This window comes from Podarcis tiliguerta (assembly GCF_965153285.1).
Source record: "Podarcis tiliguerta genome assembly, chromosome: 11".
In the NCBI taxonomy this organism is placed as follows: domain Eukaryota; kingdom Metazoa; phylum Chordata; class Lepidosauria; order Squamata; family Lacertidae; genus Podarcis; species Podarcis tiliguerta.
In genome coordinates this window covers 6117614-6133979 of record NC_139544.1, presented here as the reverse complement: position 1 = coordinate 6133979, position 16366 = coordinate 6117614, and the positions used below count along the sequence as shown (strand labels likewise).

At 44.8% G+C, this 16366-nt stretch overlaps 1 protein-coding gene across 1 annotated transcript; it reads right to left on the bottom strand.

The window, feature by feature from the left end:
* Window positions 1–1830: 1830 nt before the first annotated feature.
* Window positions 1831–14165, bottom strand: IDNK (IDNK gluconokinase). Its single transcript, XM_083403541.1, has 5 exons — window positions 14060–14165; window positions 6777–6807; window positions 5705–5791; window positions 3502–3545; window positions 1831–2321 (listed from the first exon to the last, which is right to left on the bottom strand). The coding sequence occupies exons 1-5, from the start codon at window positions 14101–14103 to the stop codon at window positions 1970–1972; spliced, it is 558 nt and encodes a 185-aa protein (XP_083259667.1). The 5' UTR covers window positions 14104–14165; the 3' UTR covers window positions 1831–1969.
* Window positions 14166–16366: the final 2201 nt, after the last annotated feature.

The following is a 16366-nucleotide window of genomic DNA, read 5'->3' as shown; positions in this document are numbered from 1 at the left end:
TTTGTTCATCTTGCCCTTAACAGTAACTCGCATTTGGAGTTCTTTTCAATACGCTATGATGAAGATTATTGTCATAAAGCAGGCCTCTCTCACTGGTGTGAGCTCCTAACATTCTGTCAAACATTTTTTAAAACTGTTACTAAGGGCTCCATGTAGGCAATTCTGATACTCTATACCGGCAGATGTGTTCCTGAATCCTTTTCTTTGGAGACCCCTAAACAGACAGGGAATCTGGTGTTTACTGGAACCCTTCTTGTAAGAATGGTAAACATCATGAAGTGGCTCACTTGAGATGTCAAAAATCATGTAAAAAATGTAAATTACTCATTTTAACCTACATCCCTGCATCTAGGTTCGTTTAATAGAAAAATGTGGACTTGCATTTTAGGGTTTGCCTGTTATTATACCACAAGAGGGCACTCTTTATTTGAATTTTGTGAGATTTGAGTAGTCAAAACATGAAGCAATTGTTATAATAGTAGCTGGGGGGAGTTAAATGTTCAGATTTCTCAATAATAAAAAATCTACCTTTGCTTCCATGAGGCAGGCTCAAGTGAAGCAAATGTTTTATCACCTCTAGGGGTTTTTATCCCTTCCCAACTTTATTTTGGTGACATAATGGCTCTACAAATGTGAGAATCTCTATTGCTAGAAGTATTGAGGTCATGTATTTCAATTTGTTTTAACTTGTTTTATGTGTGTTTCAAACAGCTGTATGCAGCTGGCTAAAAACATTTATTACATAACTTCATGCATGTAGATCCCCCCCCCCCCCCCGGAATATAAATTCTTAACCCAAATTGCTGGCACAAAAAAATCTACTGGTTAGATTTTCACACTGGGTGGTATCCATTGCTAGTCACTCAGAGTAGACCCGCTGGAATCAAGTAAGTTAAGCCAATTGTATTTGGTCTACTTGAGTATGACTTATTTGGCTACCCCCATTTCCCCAAAAGCAAATTAAAAGTGTGTGCTCTAGAAATTTCTTAATGTTCTATTGAAGTTAGTGAGTCATAGGCTGTAGACAGTGGTTAATTTCAGTTGGTAATGGAGCACAATTTCATGTCAAAGAATGTGGCTTGTAGATTAGAAATTGTGTACCTTATCAGAGTTGCAGTATCAGAGACTTTTCACACTTGGCCCTTGGAATACTCTAGAATTGTTGGAGGCAAAATAGTTATGGCTTAGAAACTTAAAACACTTACTAAAGAGAAAAGAAGTTCCCTTCATAGCTGACGATATTATGAACATCTCTGTTGTGACTTGTGTGTAACTTGGTACAGTCAAGATAACACACACACACACACACACACACACACACAGAGAGAGAGAGAGAGAACTAAAACTATATCCACATCCTTTGCTTCCCTACCAGAATGACTTTTTAAACATCTGTCAGCTGCTATTTCCAGTTTTTGTGGAACTCTGCAATCTTAACTCGTGGAGGTGGTAAACGTGAGTCTGCTGTCACTTTAACTGCAAGTGTTTTGACTTCTGCCACTTACTTTGCACATAACTCTGCTGTTGCTGCAGAACTAGAGACCAAGCACCTCCCCAATTCCACCTTATTCTCCCATCTGTTCTGCTGCCAGTTTCCTACCACTGTAAAGATGACAACAGTGGTTGTTGCCGGCTGAAAGGAGGTGGGTGGGTGGAGAGAGAGAGAGAGAGAGAGAGTCAGAAATGAGCCTTGCCTCATCCGACAAGTGGAACTGGGCTCCCTCTTCTGTTGTAGTTCCTGGAGTCAATTGAACTTTTAAGGTCAGTCTTAAGTGCTTTCGAAAATCCTCACAATTCCAGCTTGTGTACAAAAGTTAAATACCATATGACTAAAATGTCTTTTATTTTGTGCTCTTCACAAGGGGGGGGGGGGAGCCAATGCATAAAATTCTACTTCTTAATCATAGAGAAATTGTAGGAGAGCTGTCTTTCTTCTGAGATGGTATTGTAGTTCAGGAACTTGGTACAATTAACAATTCAAGTTTTTAATATATTCTTCGATTTCAGATACAATTTCTGAAACGGACTTTTCTAAACTGACAGTAATAGACTTTTCTGGGGGTGATGGAGGTTCGAGAGTATCAAACTGAGACTGGAGTAGAGCAGGTGGCATAAAATGTCCCTTTCTTTTCTCCAGCCGTTTAGCAATTAGGCTCATAGGGCCAGCTAAGTGGACAAAAAGGATATTTAGTGGTGGAGGCACCTCATCTTCCTCTAGGTGACCACGGTCACCACCAGTCCCTCTGTTCTCCAAAATGCATCTATACATTTTTTTCAGGGCTGAGCAGGCTAAAATTGCATTCTGTCCTGATGCTTGTTCCCTACAAAAAGGAAAAAAAAATATCATTACTTGCACACCTCAGGAAAATATTATGCACATAGTGATTAAGCTTCCTTGGGACTGAGTTTAAGGAACAGCCTACCTAGTTTGCACTACCTTCAAACATATAGTATTTCTGAATTCTCGCTTATGCAAAAAGCCCCCTGCATGTAGAAAGGAAGCTAGGGTAGAGTATAGTAGTTTTTCCACAAGCAAAAATAGTGACATGGGGGAGCATTTAGTCATGTATTCCCCCTCACATACACAAGTGGTATCATCCCCATTAGGGCTATGTTGTGTATCCTTCCTGCAATTAAGCCATTTACTGTCAGTTTGCTAGATTACACAAAAAGTTAAAAAAGTAAAGGTAAAGGGACCCCTGACCATTAGGTCCAGTCGTGACCGACTGGGGTTGCGGCACTCATCTCGCTTTACTGGCCGAGGGAGCCAGCGTACAGCTTCTGGGTCATGTGGCCAGCATGACAAAGCTGCTTCTGGCGAACCAGAGCAGCACACGGAAACGCCGTTTACCTTCCCACCGGAGTGGTCCTTATGTATCTACTTGCACTTTGACGTGCTTTCGAACTGCTAGGTTGGCAGGAGCAGGGACCAAGCAATGGGAGCTCACCCCATTGTGGGGATTCAAACCTCCGACCTTCTGATTGGCAAGTCCTAGGCTCTGTGGTTTAACCCACAGCGCCACCCGCGTCCCATACACAAAAAGTTACGGCAGAACTAAGCTTTGATTCCAGCTCTCCAAGACCTCTAGCAGGGCTGGGGAACCTTTGGTCCTCCAGCTGTTGTTGGACCAGAACGTCCCTCATCAATGGCTGTGCTGGGTGGGACTGATGCGAATTGGAGGCCAACAACATTCGGAGGCCCAAAGGTTCCTTGTCTATAGTCCTACCTACTGGCTTTCTAATAGTTTGCTCTCACTATAAGTGGTTAATGTGTGTTACAGAAATCTGTCCTGCTAGTCATGGAAGCAGAGCTAAGTAAGGCATTTAAGACTGAGCTCTTGACTACTGGAAATCCTATTCAGCTATATAGTCTAAGGGGCTAGAAATCTTTCTTTCAACAAAACATAATGAGCTCCATACTCAAGCAGCAGTTTTTGGCAATTGTGTGGGTTCTACAGCAGAATGCACAACACTGGTTTTAAGATTCAATCACTTTCATACCTCATTAATATGTCATGCAGGTGGCAAAGCCATGGGATTCTGTCCTAAGAAACAAGACAGACAAAACAGACAGGCTTAAGCAAATTCTGCCATTTTACCTGAAATAATAACGCCTAATACTCTCAGGTTTTCTGCCAGAAGTTCATCATAGCCTCTTCATATTAACAGCAATCACAAATCATCATCATCACCATAGCTACATCTGCTTCAATATGAATCTTTAGTGAGGGATTAACTTCTGCCTGCTAGTTCACTTGGCTCAAATGAGTATGGCAAATACAATCAAAATGATTGATCAGCTTCTCAACGTAATCCAATTTAAGCTTTATATTGCCTGCAGATTTCTTTGTAATTGCTCAGCATTAAAGCTTCACCTTTCTGTCTAGCTTGTGTTAGGACAAGTTTTATAAATGACAGCTCGAAAGTCTGCCGGGCTGGGAAGGAGGTGGGAGACTGTTCATTCACTATGAAGCACACTCCTGTCTTCCAGGCGGCTTTCACAGTTTCATGCCACCAGTTCATTCATCAGAAAGCATCTGCTTCCTTCACCGGCATAAGCTTCGTAGTGTTGGCAAAGGCCAGTAAAGAGACACCTATAAAAGATGTTCTTAGGTGTATCCTATGAACTGTTATTTTGAGGGTGATACTGCTCCTTGCGATGACATCCTTAGTAAATCTTGAGTTTAGCCATGTGAAAATTGTATAGTAATGTGCACATGAGCTATGCTGGATGTAGCATAATCGTTTCATCCACTTACACAAGGTAGCTATTTCCATATACAGTATTAAGAAAATGGTTGCATTTTTACGTGTTATACAAACGATTGCAAAGGTGTCAGTGGAGTCTGCTTTTGGCCAGCCACATTCCAAAACAGTGGCTGGTATTCATATGTTCAGTTTCCTTTAAAATGTTGCCTGTGCTGGTATGTTATATAACATTTTTAGTTGATTTTCACTGACAGTTCCTGTTAACTTGTGCACGTCGATTGAAAAAGCACAGGCACTAACTGATATAAAGTGGAAGGAAGGAAGATCCACTGTGATGGATCTTTCTAGTTATTTCTAGCTGGTAAAAGTATCCTGCAAAGAAGGCAATTCACAGACAGTGTCTAGCAGTGTAGTCAAAACGGCTTCAAAGGAATTAAACCCAAAGAAGTAAGATTTATAGACCATGCCTTCGGAAACAGCTTCAGTGAAAACATTTTTACTTCACTGGGTTTGCACTTGTGTAATAAGTGGGTGTTTTTGTCTGCTGTCCAACCAAAGCGAGGCTGCAATCCTATTCACCGGTACAGCCAATGTGACTACAACTTTCACCATCCCTGATCATTGACCATGCATCATCTGGAGGGCATCACACTGGCTACTCCTGCTATACACACCTGGGGAAATAATCACCACTTGTTTCTGAGTTAAATGTGCATAAGATTATGCTGTCAATAAATTTTAAAATCCTACTGATTACAATGACAGAGTTAAACATATGCAATTATTGCACTGCTAGAAGTTAAGAATTTTTATAACCAACTAAATCACTGCACATGCGGAACAGTTTCCACAACTTCAGTGAAACTTGCCTTCCCTCTACTTCCTCTGTGCACCCCCACAAATCTCTGCGTTTCCCCTAGCCCCCTAAAGCAGATTGGGGAGGGGTGTGGGTGGTGTGCAAGGGCAGGAGAATGTGGCTCATGGAAGTCATTTCGCGTGCACAGCAATTTAGCTGAATGCAACCCAGAGTTGTGTAAGATGAAAAACACGGCTCACCTATTCAAATGTAGCCGGGATGTTTACTCAGAAGTAAGTCTCCCTGTGTTCAGTGGAGCTCATTTCCAAGTTAAGTGTGCACAGGATTGCAGCCTCAATTCAACAGACAAAAGAAAAAGAGAGTTCTTGGTCTACTGGCACAGCAGGAATCTATCAGAGCCCAAGTAACCTGCAGATTATGGTTGACTGGGGTGTGGGAGGCATACAGAGACTTCCTGTCCCCCCTAATTGTAAACACTTTGCTTGTCCACAGGAACATGGGAGGGGGAAGATGAGGCTTCTCTGTCTATAGATGCTATATTCATGGTGCATAGTGAGTGACGGTTACATGAAAAAGGACAATGGTGTGTGCACATGTGTCCATGCAGCTGCTCTGCAATCCATTTAACTGGGTTTGCTGTTTCAAAGAGTTCTTTGGCTTCTGGGGTATATGCCATACCTGGTCATTCAGAGGTATTCCTGCTGCCATTTTCTTTTTGTTCTCTTCTGGATGATAGTCGTCGCCATCATAGAATTTCCATCCGAGCTAAATAGGAATTATAATTAGGGATTACTTCATCTTAGTTTTGCAGCAACAAATCTTAGCAAACACACAATAAGGATTACTCAATCCTTATGTCACAAAACGAGTCGCCATTTATATCGGCCTTTCTCAACTTTGGGTCTCTGGACTCCTATCATCCCTGACCGCTGGTCCTGCTAGCGAGGGATGACGGGAGGTGTATTCCAACAACATCTGGGAGACCCAGGTTGAGAGAGGCTGATTTACAGTCCTGGATAAAGAAAGTGCACATTCCATTCCAGGCAACCTCCCAGGGTGGGCAGGGCTAGAGGCAGAAAAGGGTGGAGCAGCTGATGTAAATTATGCCTTTGCACAGTCGGCTGGTTTGTATGCACACACTCACAGCCAGCCAGCGTTGCAGGGCATATTCCAGCCAGGCCAAAACATTCAAAACATTTAGCCTGGAGAAGAGGAGGTTAAGGGGTGATATGATAGCCATGTTCAAATATATAAAAGGATGTCACATAGAGGAGGGAGAAAGGTTGTTTTCTGCTGCTCCAGAGAAGCGGACACGGAGCAATGGATCCAAAGTACAAGAAAGAAGATTCCACCTAAACATTAGGAAGAACTTCCTGACAGTAAGAGCTGTTCGACAGTGGAATTTGCTGCCAAGGAGTGTGGTGGAGTCTCCTTCTTTGGAGGTCTTTAAGCAGAGGCTTGACAACCGTATGTCAGGAGTGCTCTGATGGTGTTTCCTGCTTGGCAGGGGGTTGGACTCGATGGCCCTTGTGGTCTCTTCCAACTCTATGATTCTATGATTCTATGATTCAAGGAGAGTGGAGTGGCTGGGGAAAGGGTGTGCTTTGCAGAGAGTCCCAAGGGTCAGGCAGAAGCCTAGGGGGGCTGTACTTTGCCCCTGGGTCTGAGGTCCTTCACCCCTTCATAAACACTTTGAAAGTGCAGCAACAGACAATGAACCCATGTATGAAAAGTAATATATCAACGGTACCTTATCTCCCAGCTGGAAGCCCACAGTTGATCTGTAAAACAACACGGAGAAGTGTAAGTTCTGTATCTGGAGAATAAATTCACTAGATAAAATCAACAGTCAATTCTATCTGTTATCCTGCCTATAAATGTCAGAGGACTATTATAAATCTGAAGTGGAAACACTCAAGTGGGCAGTGGCGTAGCGTGGGTTGTCAGCACCCGGGGCAAGGCAAGTAATTTGCGCCCCCTAACCCGGTAGGGGCAGAGAGCTGTGAGTGCGAGCGTGTCCCCCCCAGATGTTGTGCCCGGTGCGGCCGCCTCCCCCTGCACCCCCCACGCTACGCCACTGCAAGTGGGAGAATTATGCTGGTTAACTGGAGATAGACGTATCAGATATAAGTTACAAATGAGTAATATATGTAAGTGGGTGACTCACAGAACCTTCACTTTAATTAGCCAAACTGAAGTTGCTATTCTAAACAAACGCAAATGCCCCAGCTGAAACAGAAATGAATGTAAAATGCAAATTATTATTATTATTTATTAAAGCTGTATACAGCCCTTATAATGGCAATGGTGCCAGAACTGAGTTCTGGTAAGTTTCCCCTGAAAAAAATCCCTTCAGCTAGGCAACTCATGTTCAAGTTGCAGGCCTGGGAAGCTTTCTGTCCCTGCAGCAATCTTTGAAATGTAAAGGCAGTGATTGCTAAACAAGGTCAATGAGCCACATTTGGCTCTCCAAAAGGTTTTTTAGGTTCCCCCCAAAAGTCATATTTTAAATTAAATTCATTTATCACTCTTGCCAGTCGCCAGCTGTGATGCCATGATTCCCCCCAAAAAAATTTTTAGCCTCTCTGCCCCCACCACTCCCAGCATGAGAGATGTACAATCATGGCTGATCCGTGGAACAAGAAGCACATAATTGTAATCTTGACTCTACCACAATCTCCCCAGGTGGCCTTAAAACAAGCCATATATTTCCAACCTCAGATCCAATGGGGAAAATAAGAGTGACCGACCTCACAAGGCACACTGACATAATTTCTGTGAAGTTCTTAATACACTCAGACACACTGAATAAATGCTGTGAATTGTTATTAGGATATCCATCCCACCACTGCAGGTTTGTGAGGAAATATTATAAATTGCAGCACCTCTGGTAAACTTCAAAGTCTCCACCCCTTTTCCCTCTCCCCGCCACCCAAAAGCAGCAGCCTGTCTTTCTAGTTCATACCACTTTGCATGAGGCTCCCAGCAATGTTTTCAACCGTAACAAACCGATTTCAGTTTTCTCATTGCTGAAGCACAGAAAGAATAATGTACATTGTCACATACAGACCCAAAAGCTGAGACAGGCGAGTCAAGATGCTTCACAGAGAGATTGAACATCTGAAGAGTCTTCAGGCGGAAGTCCTATAAACACACTTGGGAATAAACTCCACTGTAGCTAAGGGAGGAAACTTTCTAAGGGGGAAAAATGCCTAATATTGGGTGCAATCTAGCCAGTTTTCGGGTTGGTGCTTAATCCTGAACTAAAATAGAACAGGAGCTAGAGTGCTGGAGACAGAGGTAACTTGGGTTCAAATACTGTTGTAGGTGTGAAGCTCACTGGGTAGTTGAGGCCTGTCATATACCGAGTCAAGCCATCGGTCCATGTAGTTTAGTACTGTCTGCACTGAGTGGCAATGGCTTTCCAGAGTTCAGACTTCTGTCTTTCAGGGATTGAACCTAGGAGCTTCTGAATGAAAAGCTTATGCTGCACCACAGTCACCTTACCCCCCCCCCCAACCTCAAAGAATTGTCGTTCTTGGTGTCTGCATTCATGCCTATGGGATCTGCACTAGAGATTGCTAAAAACTGGCACACTTTCCCAGAATAGTGAGGTACCCTTACATTAAAAGGATTACATTAAACTGCCCAGTTCTAACCAGTGTGCAGTAGCACATTTTCTGCAACAGTATATTCCTGTGAAGATTGCTGTGTGGCTTTGGACAAGTCTGTGTCTCTCAGCAGAACCAAACTCAGAGGTTGTTGTAAGAGTAAAGAAGGAAGGAGACTATGTATTCTGGTGGGAAACAAATGCTAAACAAACAAACAATATTGTCTTTTTTGCACTCTAGAGTGAAAACTGATGATTGTATCTGCATCATTGAGGCTGCAACTCTATACACGCTTACCTGGGAGCAAGGACCACAGAATTCCCTGATTAGACACGCATAGGACTGCGCTGTTAAGTGACCAGCACTCTTGGTGTGTGCAAATTGCAAATTGCCACAGATAGAGGCAATTATGCCCTGCATAAGCCAATCAAAGGTTAGATCTCTGTCCCCGATTCTACATAATGGGAGCTTGAACAATGCAAAGTGTCAGTGCTATTATCAGGTTATGATCATTTATAGTCTTCCTTTTGCTACTGCGGAGAACCGAACTTTTTTCAAGAGGTTGCTGTGTCTTCTGAAGGGGAACACTTAACCTAAGCAATGACATGATTTGTACAATAGGGGTTCTTCCGTCTGTATGTTGAATAGGCTGGTCCTTAAGAGTGAATGGGGCAATGCCCCAGCAGTGTCAGCCAGCCTCCACTTCCTCCTTACATCCAGCCCAGGGTACAGCACTGCCTGACACCTGCTTTAGCTGAATTTTGCTTTAGCTGACATTCCAGTATTGCAGGGGGTTGGACTAAATGACCCTTGGGGTCCCTGCCAACTCTACAATTCCATGATTCTTATTTTCTTAGTCTAAGCGCAGCCTTTGCATAACTCAGCTGGGAGGTGGATGGGTGAAAAATTAGAGTTTGTTGGCTCTGCCTGTTATTGCCCAAAATCAGCCTACTGCTGGTCTCTGTTTTCTGCCCTACCAGCCACCACTATCATTATTATTATTATTATTATTATTATTATTATTATTATTATTATTATTATATTTATTATTATTATTATTATTATTATTTATACCCCAACCATCTGGCTGGGCTTCCCCAGCCACTCTGGGCGGCTTCCAACAAGATATTAAAATACCATAATACATCAAACATTAAAAGCTTCCCTAAACAGGGCTGCCTTCAGATGTCTTCTAAAAGTCTGGTAGTTGTTTATCTCTTTGACATCTGGTGGGAGGGCGTTCTGCAGAGCGGGCGCCACTATCGAGAAGGTTCCCTGTAACTTGGCTTCTTGCAGTGAGGGAACCGCCAGAAGGCCCTCGGCGCTGGACCTCAGTTTCTGGGTAGTACATATGCTTCAAGATTTGACGAGATCTGTAAAATCCTATAGTTCCATAGCTGTGTAACTGTGAATGGCCGTGCCAATAGCCAATGGTATTCAACACATGAACGTGACTGAGGGGAGCTGTATGTTTCGTCTACCCTATTCTAGTGTATGCTTCAATAGGACTAGCATTGCCCTGCAGAATCAGTACAAGACAGAAGATTGCTACAGGGCTTGCAACAACTTTCAGTGCTAAAGGTCAACGAAGCAAGTCTCAGTTCCATGCAAGCTTACATTCTCTTCCCACTGAGCTCTGCTCTTTCTTTTATTCTTTGAGAAGTATTTGGCCAGCCTTGCTTTGAAGAGATCCCCAAGCAAACAGCAATTATTCACATTTAGTAAATAACCCTATATATAAAACTGATGTACAAAGAGCTGCTCCTGCGAAGCAACACTCTCTCAACGTGCAATTTGAACAGTACAATTATGGCAAGAAGGCCTATTAAAATACATACTGTCTCTTCCAAAGTAATATTTGGTAATAGGTTATCAGATTAGTTTTGACACGCATGTGTGGGTGTTGAACACGCCCACAAGGGTTTCTTCATGCAGCATGGAATTAAGTTTTCACATCACAAGCTCCCCAACATACTCTGGGGGGAAAGAAAACTGCTTTAAGTGCACATATCAAAAGCATGCAGATATGCGAGTTCATTTGGTGGTATCTGAGCTCGCTGTGGAGCAACGACTAGACCTCTGCAATCAAAACATTTTTCACTGTCATTCTAAACACTGTTGTTTCGGCCTGTGATGTTGCCAGCACCGCATAATGTGTTTTGCCATCTTGTGCTAGCAAAGCTGGAGGAACACCCAGTTTCCACACACAGATTATCACTATCCATTAATTAACTGATTAAAACATTGCATTACTGAAATGTAGGTGATAGTTTGAAAATAAGGAGTGAGGGCCTTATGATCTCCAGTGGAATCTTACACATCTACGAAAAAAGTCATTGTGTTCCTTGTAGTTCATTCATAGGAAACTGTGCATAGGATTGCACAGGTGCCTTCAGTGGACTACCTAATCAATCCTGCCAGCCTACCATTTCCACTCCTGGAAGAGTATGCATAATTATGACCTGAATCTATAGGTTGCCCTTCAGAGAGTTCTGGGGACCTGATTCTAGATTCATCTCTGCCTCAGAGTAACTCTCAGAACTGCTGGGCACACAGACACTTCACCACAGCAAGGGGAACATGATTGTTGCAGGGCTTACAACAAAATCCCTCCTCCCCAGAAATGGCTGCTTGCCACCATTTTTCCTGGCCAAGGCTCTGTGGCTTTAACCTGACAGGCAGATGTTCAAGAGGTATGGCTTCCCTAGCATGGAGTTGCAGCGAGACAGAAAATCTGTCATTTTTTGCCTGTCCAGTAACATAGCCTCTGTCAGTATATATTTTAATGGCTCCCCTTAAGAGCCACGGTGCTTGATATAAACCCACATTGGACATTCCCTAGAGTAAGAATGATTAGAATAGGGTTTGGATTAAACAAAAACAACTTTAGTAGCTACTCTGTTTTAGAAGGGGGGACATTGCGGTCTGTGGAAGAACAAACAAGGAGGGGCATTTGGGGAAGAAGTTCATATAGCCTTCCCACACAATGAAGCAACAATAATTGTGAAATGGATTGTGATGTCTATGCTAAATAGTACATATGCAAAGAGTGAGGAGTTATGATGTAATGTGGCAGTTAAGTGTGTGTGTAATCCAGGAGCCTTCTGTTTAACTGCAAGATATTTTATGTAAATATATGAGAATTCAGTGCACAAATTTTAATGGGCAGGATTCAACTAATGAGTCCTGTCCGCCAAAGCCCTGCACACAAGGATTCCGCTTGCACAATGAGGCTTTTTCCTCCCTCGTCCTGTTGTGTTCCCCATATGTTTTGTGGGATTTCAGGAGAATCCTCAGAACAGCCCACAGGTGGAGAGGAGGGTGGATCGTGCCATCCAGGAAGCCAAAACGCTCATCCCGATGGAACCATCAGCCTAGAACAATGTGGAATTCCTCCCTGTGCCATTTATTTGGGAAAGGGCAGACAGCAGCAGTTTTTAGCACGGCTGACAAATCGAGGTATCTGCAACTATATGAATCCAGCTATTTATTGTGATCACCTGCAAAGCCCCTGCTTCATGTTCCCCTTTCCCCGCAGGTATGGCGAGTGGGCCCAAGAGACAGAGCCTTTTCTGCGGTAGCACCAATACAGCAGAACAGACTGGCAAACATGACTGGATGCCTGGATATATTCTCTGTTCTCCTGCAACCAATGCCCTAGCCAGGGCTGGTTTACCATCTACGTCCCCCTCCAACTACAGCAGCATTCATAGCTACAGCCGCAGAATGTGTGCCTTCTTGTCCCTCTCAGTTTGGCTGGGTAATGTGCTGCTTTGCTCTGGCAGCACTGCTGGGAAAGTGGAGTGAAAATGCTGACATGTTCTTGCAGGAGAGCAGACGGAGAGTCTTGCACCCATTTAAAGGTAAAGGTACCCCTGCCTGTACGGGCCAGTCGTGTCCGACTCTGGGGTTGCGCGCCCATCTCGCTTAAGAGGCCGGGGGCCAGCGCTGTCCGAAGACACTTCCGGGTCACGTGGCCAGCGTGATGAAGCTGCATCTGGCGAGCCAGCGCAGCACACGGAAACGTCGTTTACCTTCCCACTAGTAAGCGGTCCCTATTTATCTACTTGCACCCGGGGGTGCTTTCGAACTGCTAGGTTGGCAGGCGCTTGGACCGAGCAACGGGAGCACACCCCACCACAGGGATTCAAACCGCCGACCTGACGATCGGCAAGTCCTAGGCGCTGAGGTTTTACCCACAGCGCCACCCGCGTCCCTTGCACCCATTTAAACTAGGTTAATTGTGAGATAAAAGACATGCTGGCGGTCACTACTGCCTCAGCAAGAGAACTGCTGTGGGGAATGGAAACTGTGCTCATCCAGTGAATTTTCTTGAGGTAAAGTGCTTATGGGGCTGCTGTGAGAGGTGGGGTTTGGGTGGGAGGGCAAAGTACAGAAGACGGCTAAGAATGGAGTTTTTCTCCTCCCATCAAGAAAGCTCTGGAATAAGGCAGTAACTGACGCCAATGAGTTTCTGAAGCTGGCTAAAGACAGATATGTTATATGTTTGCAATTAATATGGAACTGGTTCAGAGTGGATACTTGTGTAATTAATGGCATTTTAACGTGCTGATTTTTATAGAAAATATCTTTGTACTGCTGTGAATGATTGACGAAGAGCAGTATAGAAGTAGTTTTAAAAAACAAAACCAGACAAGATTTTAAAGATTTCAAATTGGTAACCTGGCAACTTCCCCAACTCCTGGCAGCTGAGAATGCATAGGCAGTTCTTTCCCACAGTTTGTCAACTCAAATCCTTCTTCCAGGGCAACAGCTGTAATTAAAATATATTCCAAACCGGTTTTTAATCTCCAGATGAAAAAAAACAATAATTAGCCGGCTCTTCTATTCACACACCTTTGTTTATGTTTTAAATGGCCCCATTCCTGTTACTTCAGAGCAAAAGAAAAGTGAAAAGGACTTTGCTCAGTTAGCAAGCCGGCATGTGACCCCTTTTTCTTTCCTTGCTCATCCACCAGGGACCATTTCCTTCAGCTGCTCATTCCAGAGGGCCCAAATCTCCCCGTGCATGGAGCTCACACACGTGTCCTGCGTTGCTGGGCATCCCCTCCAGCGTCAGCTCCTACACGAGCGTGAACCCAGCAAGTCAAGGCACGTGAGGACGGGGAACACGGGAGCCTGGTGGCACATTTGTCTCCGCGCCTCGCCTCTTGCGCTTTCACACTGTTGCAAACCCCCCGGGGACCTGAAGGCGAAGGTCGGGTAAGGAGCAGCTCGGGAAAGGAGAACCACGCTGTGGACATAGATAAGACTGAAGAGACCTTTCAGAGCAAAGCTGCGAGAAGGAAGTTCTCGAAGACCCGGATGAGGAGGGAGGCGGCGAAACGACCCTCTCCTCCTCCTCCTCTCTCCCGCGCCCCTCGCCGCCCCTGCCGCCCGAGCCCCCGCGCCCTCTACCTACTTCCCGGAGCCGCTCACTCCCATGACCACCAGCTGCAGCGCCATCACGCCCAGGCGGCTCCACTCCGGCTCCCCGGCCGCCTGCTCTGCTCTGCGCGGCCCCGCCTCGCCGCCTGCCCCGCCCCGCGAACCTGGCTGGCGGCTCCGCGGGCCAAGGGCACGGGGCGCCGCGCGCGAAACGCGTCCGCTTCGCCCTGGCGGGCTGCGCAAGCAGCGCCTGGGGGGGGGGGGCTCCGCCTGGGTGTTCGTGGCTCCGCTTTCCTGGGGCGCGCGGGGGGGGTGCATCTTGCCCTTCCTCACTGCAGCCAACTCCTAGGGGTCCCTTCGGCCGCCCCAATAAAATACTTGAGGGACCAGCCCTCTTGAAGTTGATGGCTTACCTCCCCCCCCCCCCATATTTTATTCAAGTGGACCTCCCTGCCCCTCCTGGAAAGGAAGGATGGCTACCTGCCGGCTACGGTTGCCCAAAGGGTGCCAAGGCCTTAATAATAATACTAAATGATAATAATAATAATAATAATGATGATGATGATAATAATTCTATTATTTATACCCCACCCACCTGGCTGGGTTTCCCCCAGCAGCTCTGGGCGGCTTACAGCATATATAAAACATAGCAAAATATCAAACATTAAAAACTGCCCAATAACAGGTCTGCAAAAACTTCTCTCCACCCTAAACAAGCCATCAATGCAACCTCAGCAAGCATTGCAATTACAGTGGTACCTCAGGTTACGGACGCTTCAGGTTACAGACTCTGCTAACCCAGAAATAGTACCTCAGGTTAAGAACTTTGCTTCAGGATGAGAACAGAAATTGTGCAGTGGTGGCAGTGAGAGGCCCCATTAACTAAAGTGGTACCTCAGGTTAAGAACAGTTTCAGGTTACGGACGGAGGTCCGGAACAAATTAAGTTCTTAACCTGAGGTACCACTGTATAGGTAAACACAAGGCTGGATTAAGGAATAGCATGAGACTTCTTGTCAGGATTGCGCCACATTGGGCAGAAGATTCCTGCATTGCAGGGGATTGGATGAAATGACCTTTGTGGTCCCTTCCAAGTCTATGATTCTAAGGTGGTTGGGGGCCCTGTTGCAATTCCTTAGGCCCTGGATGGGGCAGCCTGTGATTCCCCTCTCCCTTCCCTGTTGAACCCCAGCTCCCCTCAGCCCCAACGGGCAGCAGCGAGGGAAGGGGTCCAGTTTTGGTCTGGCATGAGTCTCAATGGGGCATGAGGCCTTTCCCCCCTAACCACTCGCCACACACCAGATGTATGAAGTAGAGGAGGTAGAGACCAGACTGGATCGACTGCAGAACCGGATTGGAGCACAAAGCTGCCTGGAAGTCACCGCCCATCAACTGATAAGTGGTGACCTGAAGCCTGCCCAGCAAAGTCCCAGCGGTCATCATCTGACAACAGGTGATTGAGAAGGTGATTTGTGTCGCCCCACCCACCTACCTGTCCATGAGCTTGGGAGAGGTAAGGGAGATAACAATCTGGCCTGCTGGCATCTGGAGGACCTCAAGGTCTCCATCCCTCCTATACTAGGGATATAATCCTACCCACTTTGGAGCCCCTTGAGCCCCGAGGAAAAAACCCAACATCAGTTGAAGCAGGAGACATTTTGCAGTAGTTTCATATGTTAAGTTGCAATCATTACCATATGACAAAAGCTTTGGCTGGGGAGGGCGGGGTATAAATAAAAATTATTATTATTATTTATTATTATTACGATCCCCATCAGCCCCAGCCAGCATTTTTTAATAATAATAATAATTATTATTTATTATTTATACCCCACCCATCTGGCTGGGCTTCCCCAGCCACTCTGGGTGGCTTCCAACCAAACATTAAAATACAGTAATATTTACATACATTCCAAAACATGAGACAGCACCAGGTGAAGGCTGCTTTAAGGCTTGACCACAGAGTAATTACTGTAACAAGATTATTTGCTTTTGTTGCACGGATTATATTGCAGGGCAGTAATATATCTCAAATGGAAGGAAAATGGAAGAGATTAAGACACTGACTCATTTTATGCATGAAATCATTCATGTAGTATTAAATTATACTCACAACTATATTTATATTAAGATGCAATTTTTAATAATATCAAAAGTAAGAGTGAATTTTAATAACTTTTCTTATAGTTTCTACAGTTTGTAGTTTCTTATATACAGTTTCTTACAATTCCCACAGTTGCCTATCATTTCCACCGTTTATTAGGATTATATGCAGGTTTATCTAGGAAAAGCTGCATATCATCCTAAGAATAGAACATATCCTCTCTCTCTGTCAATACTGC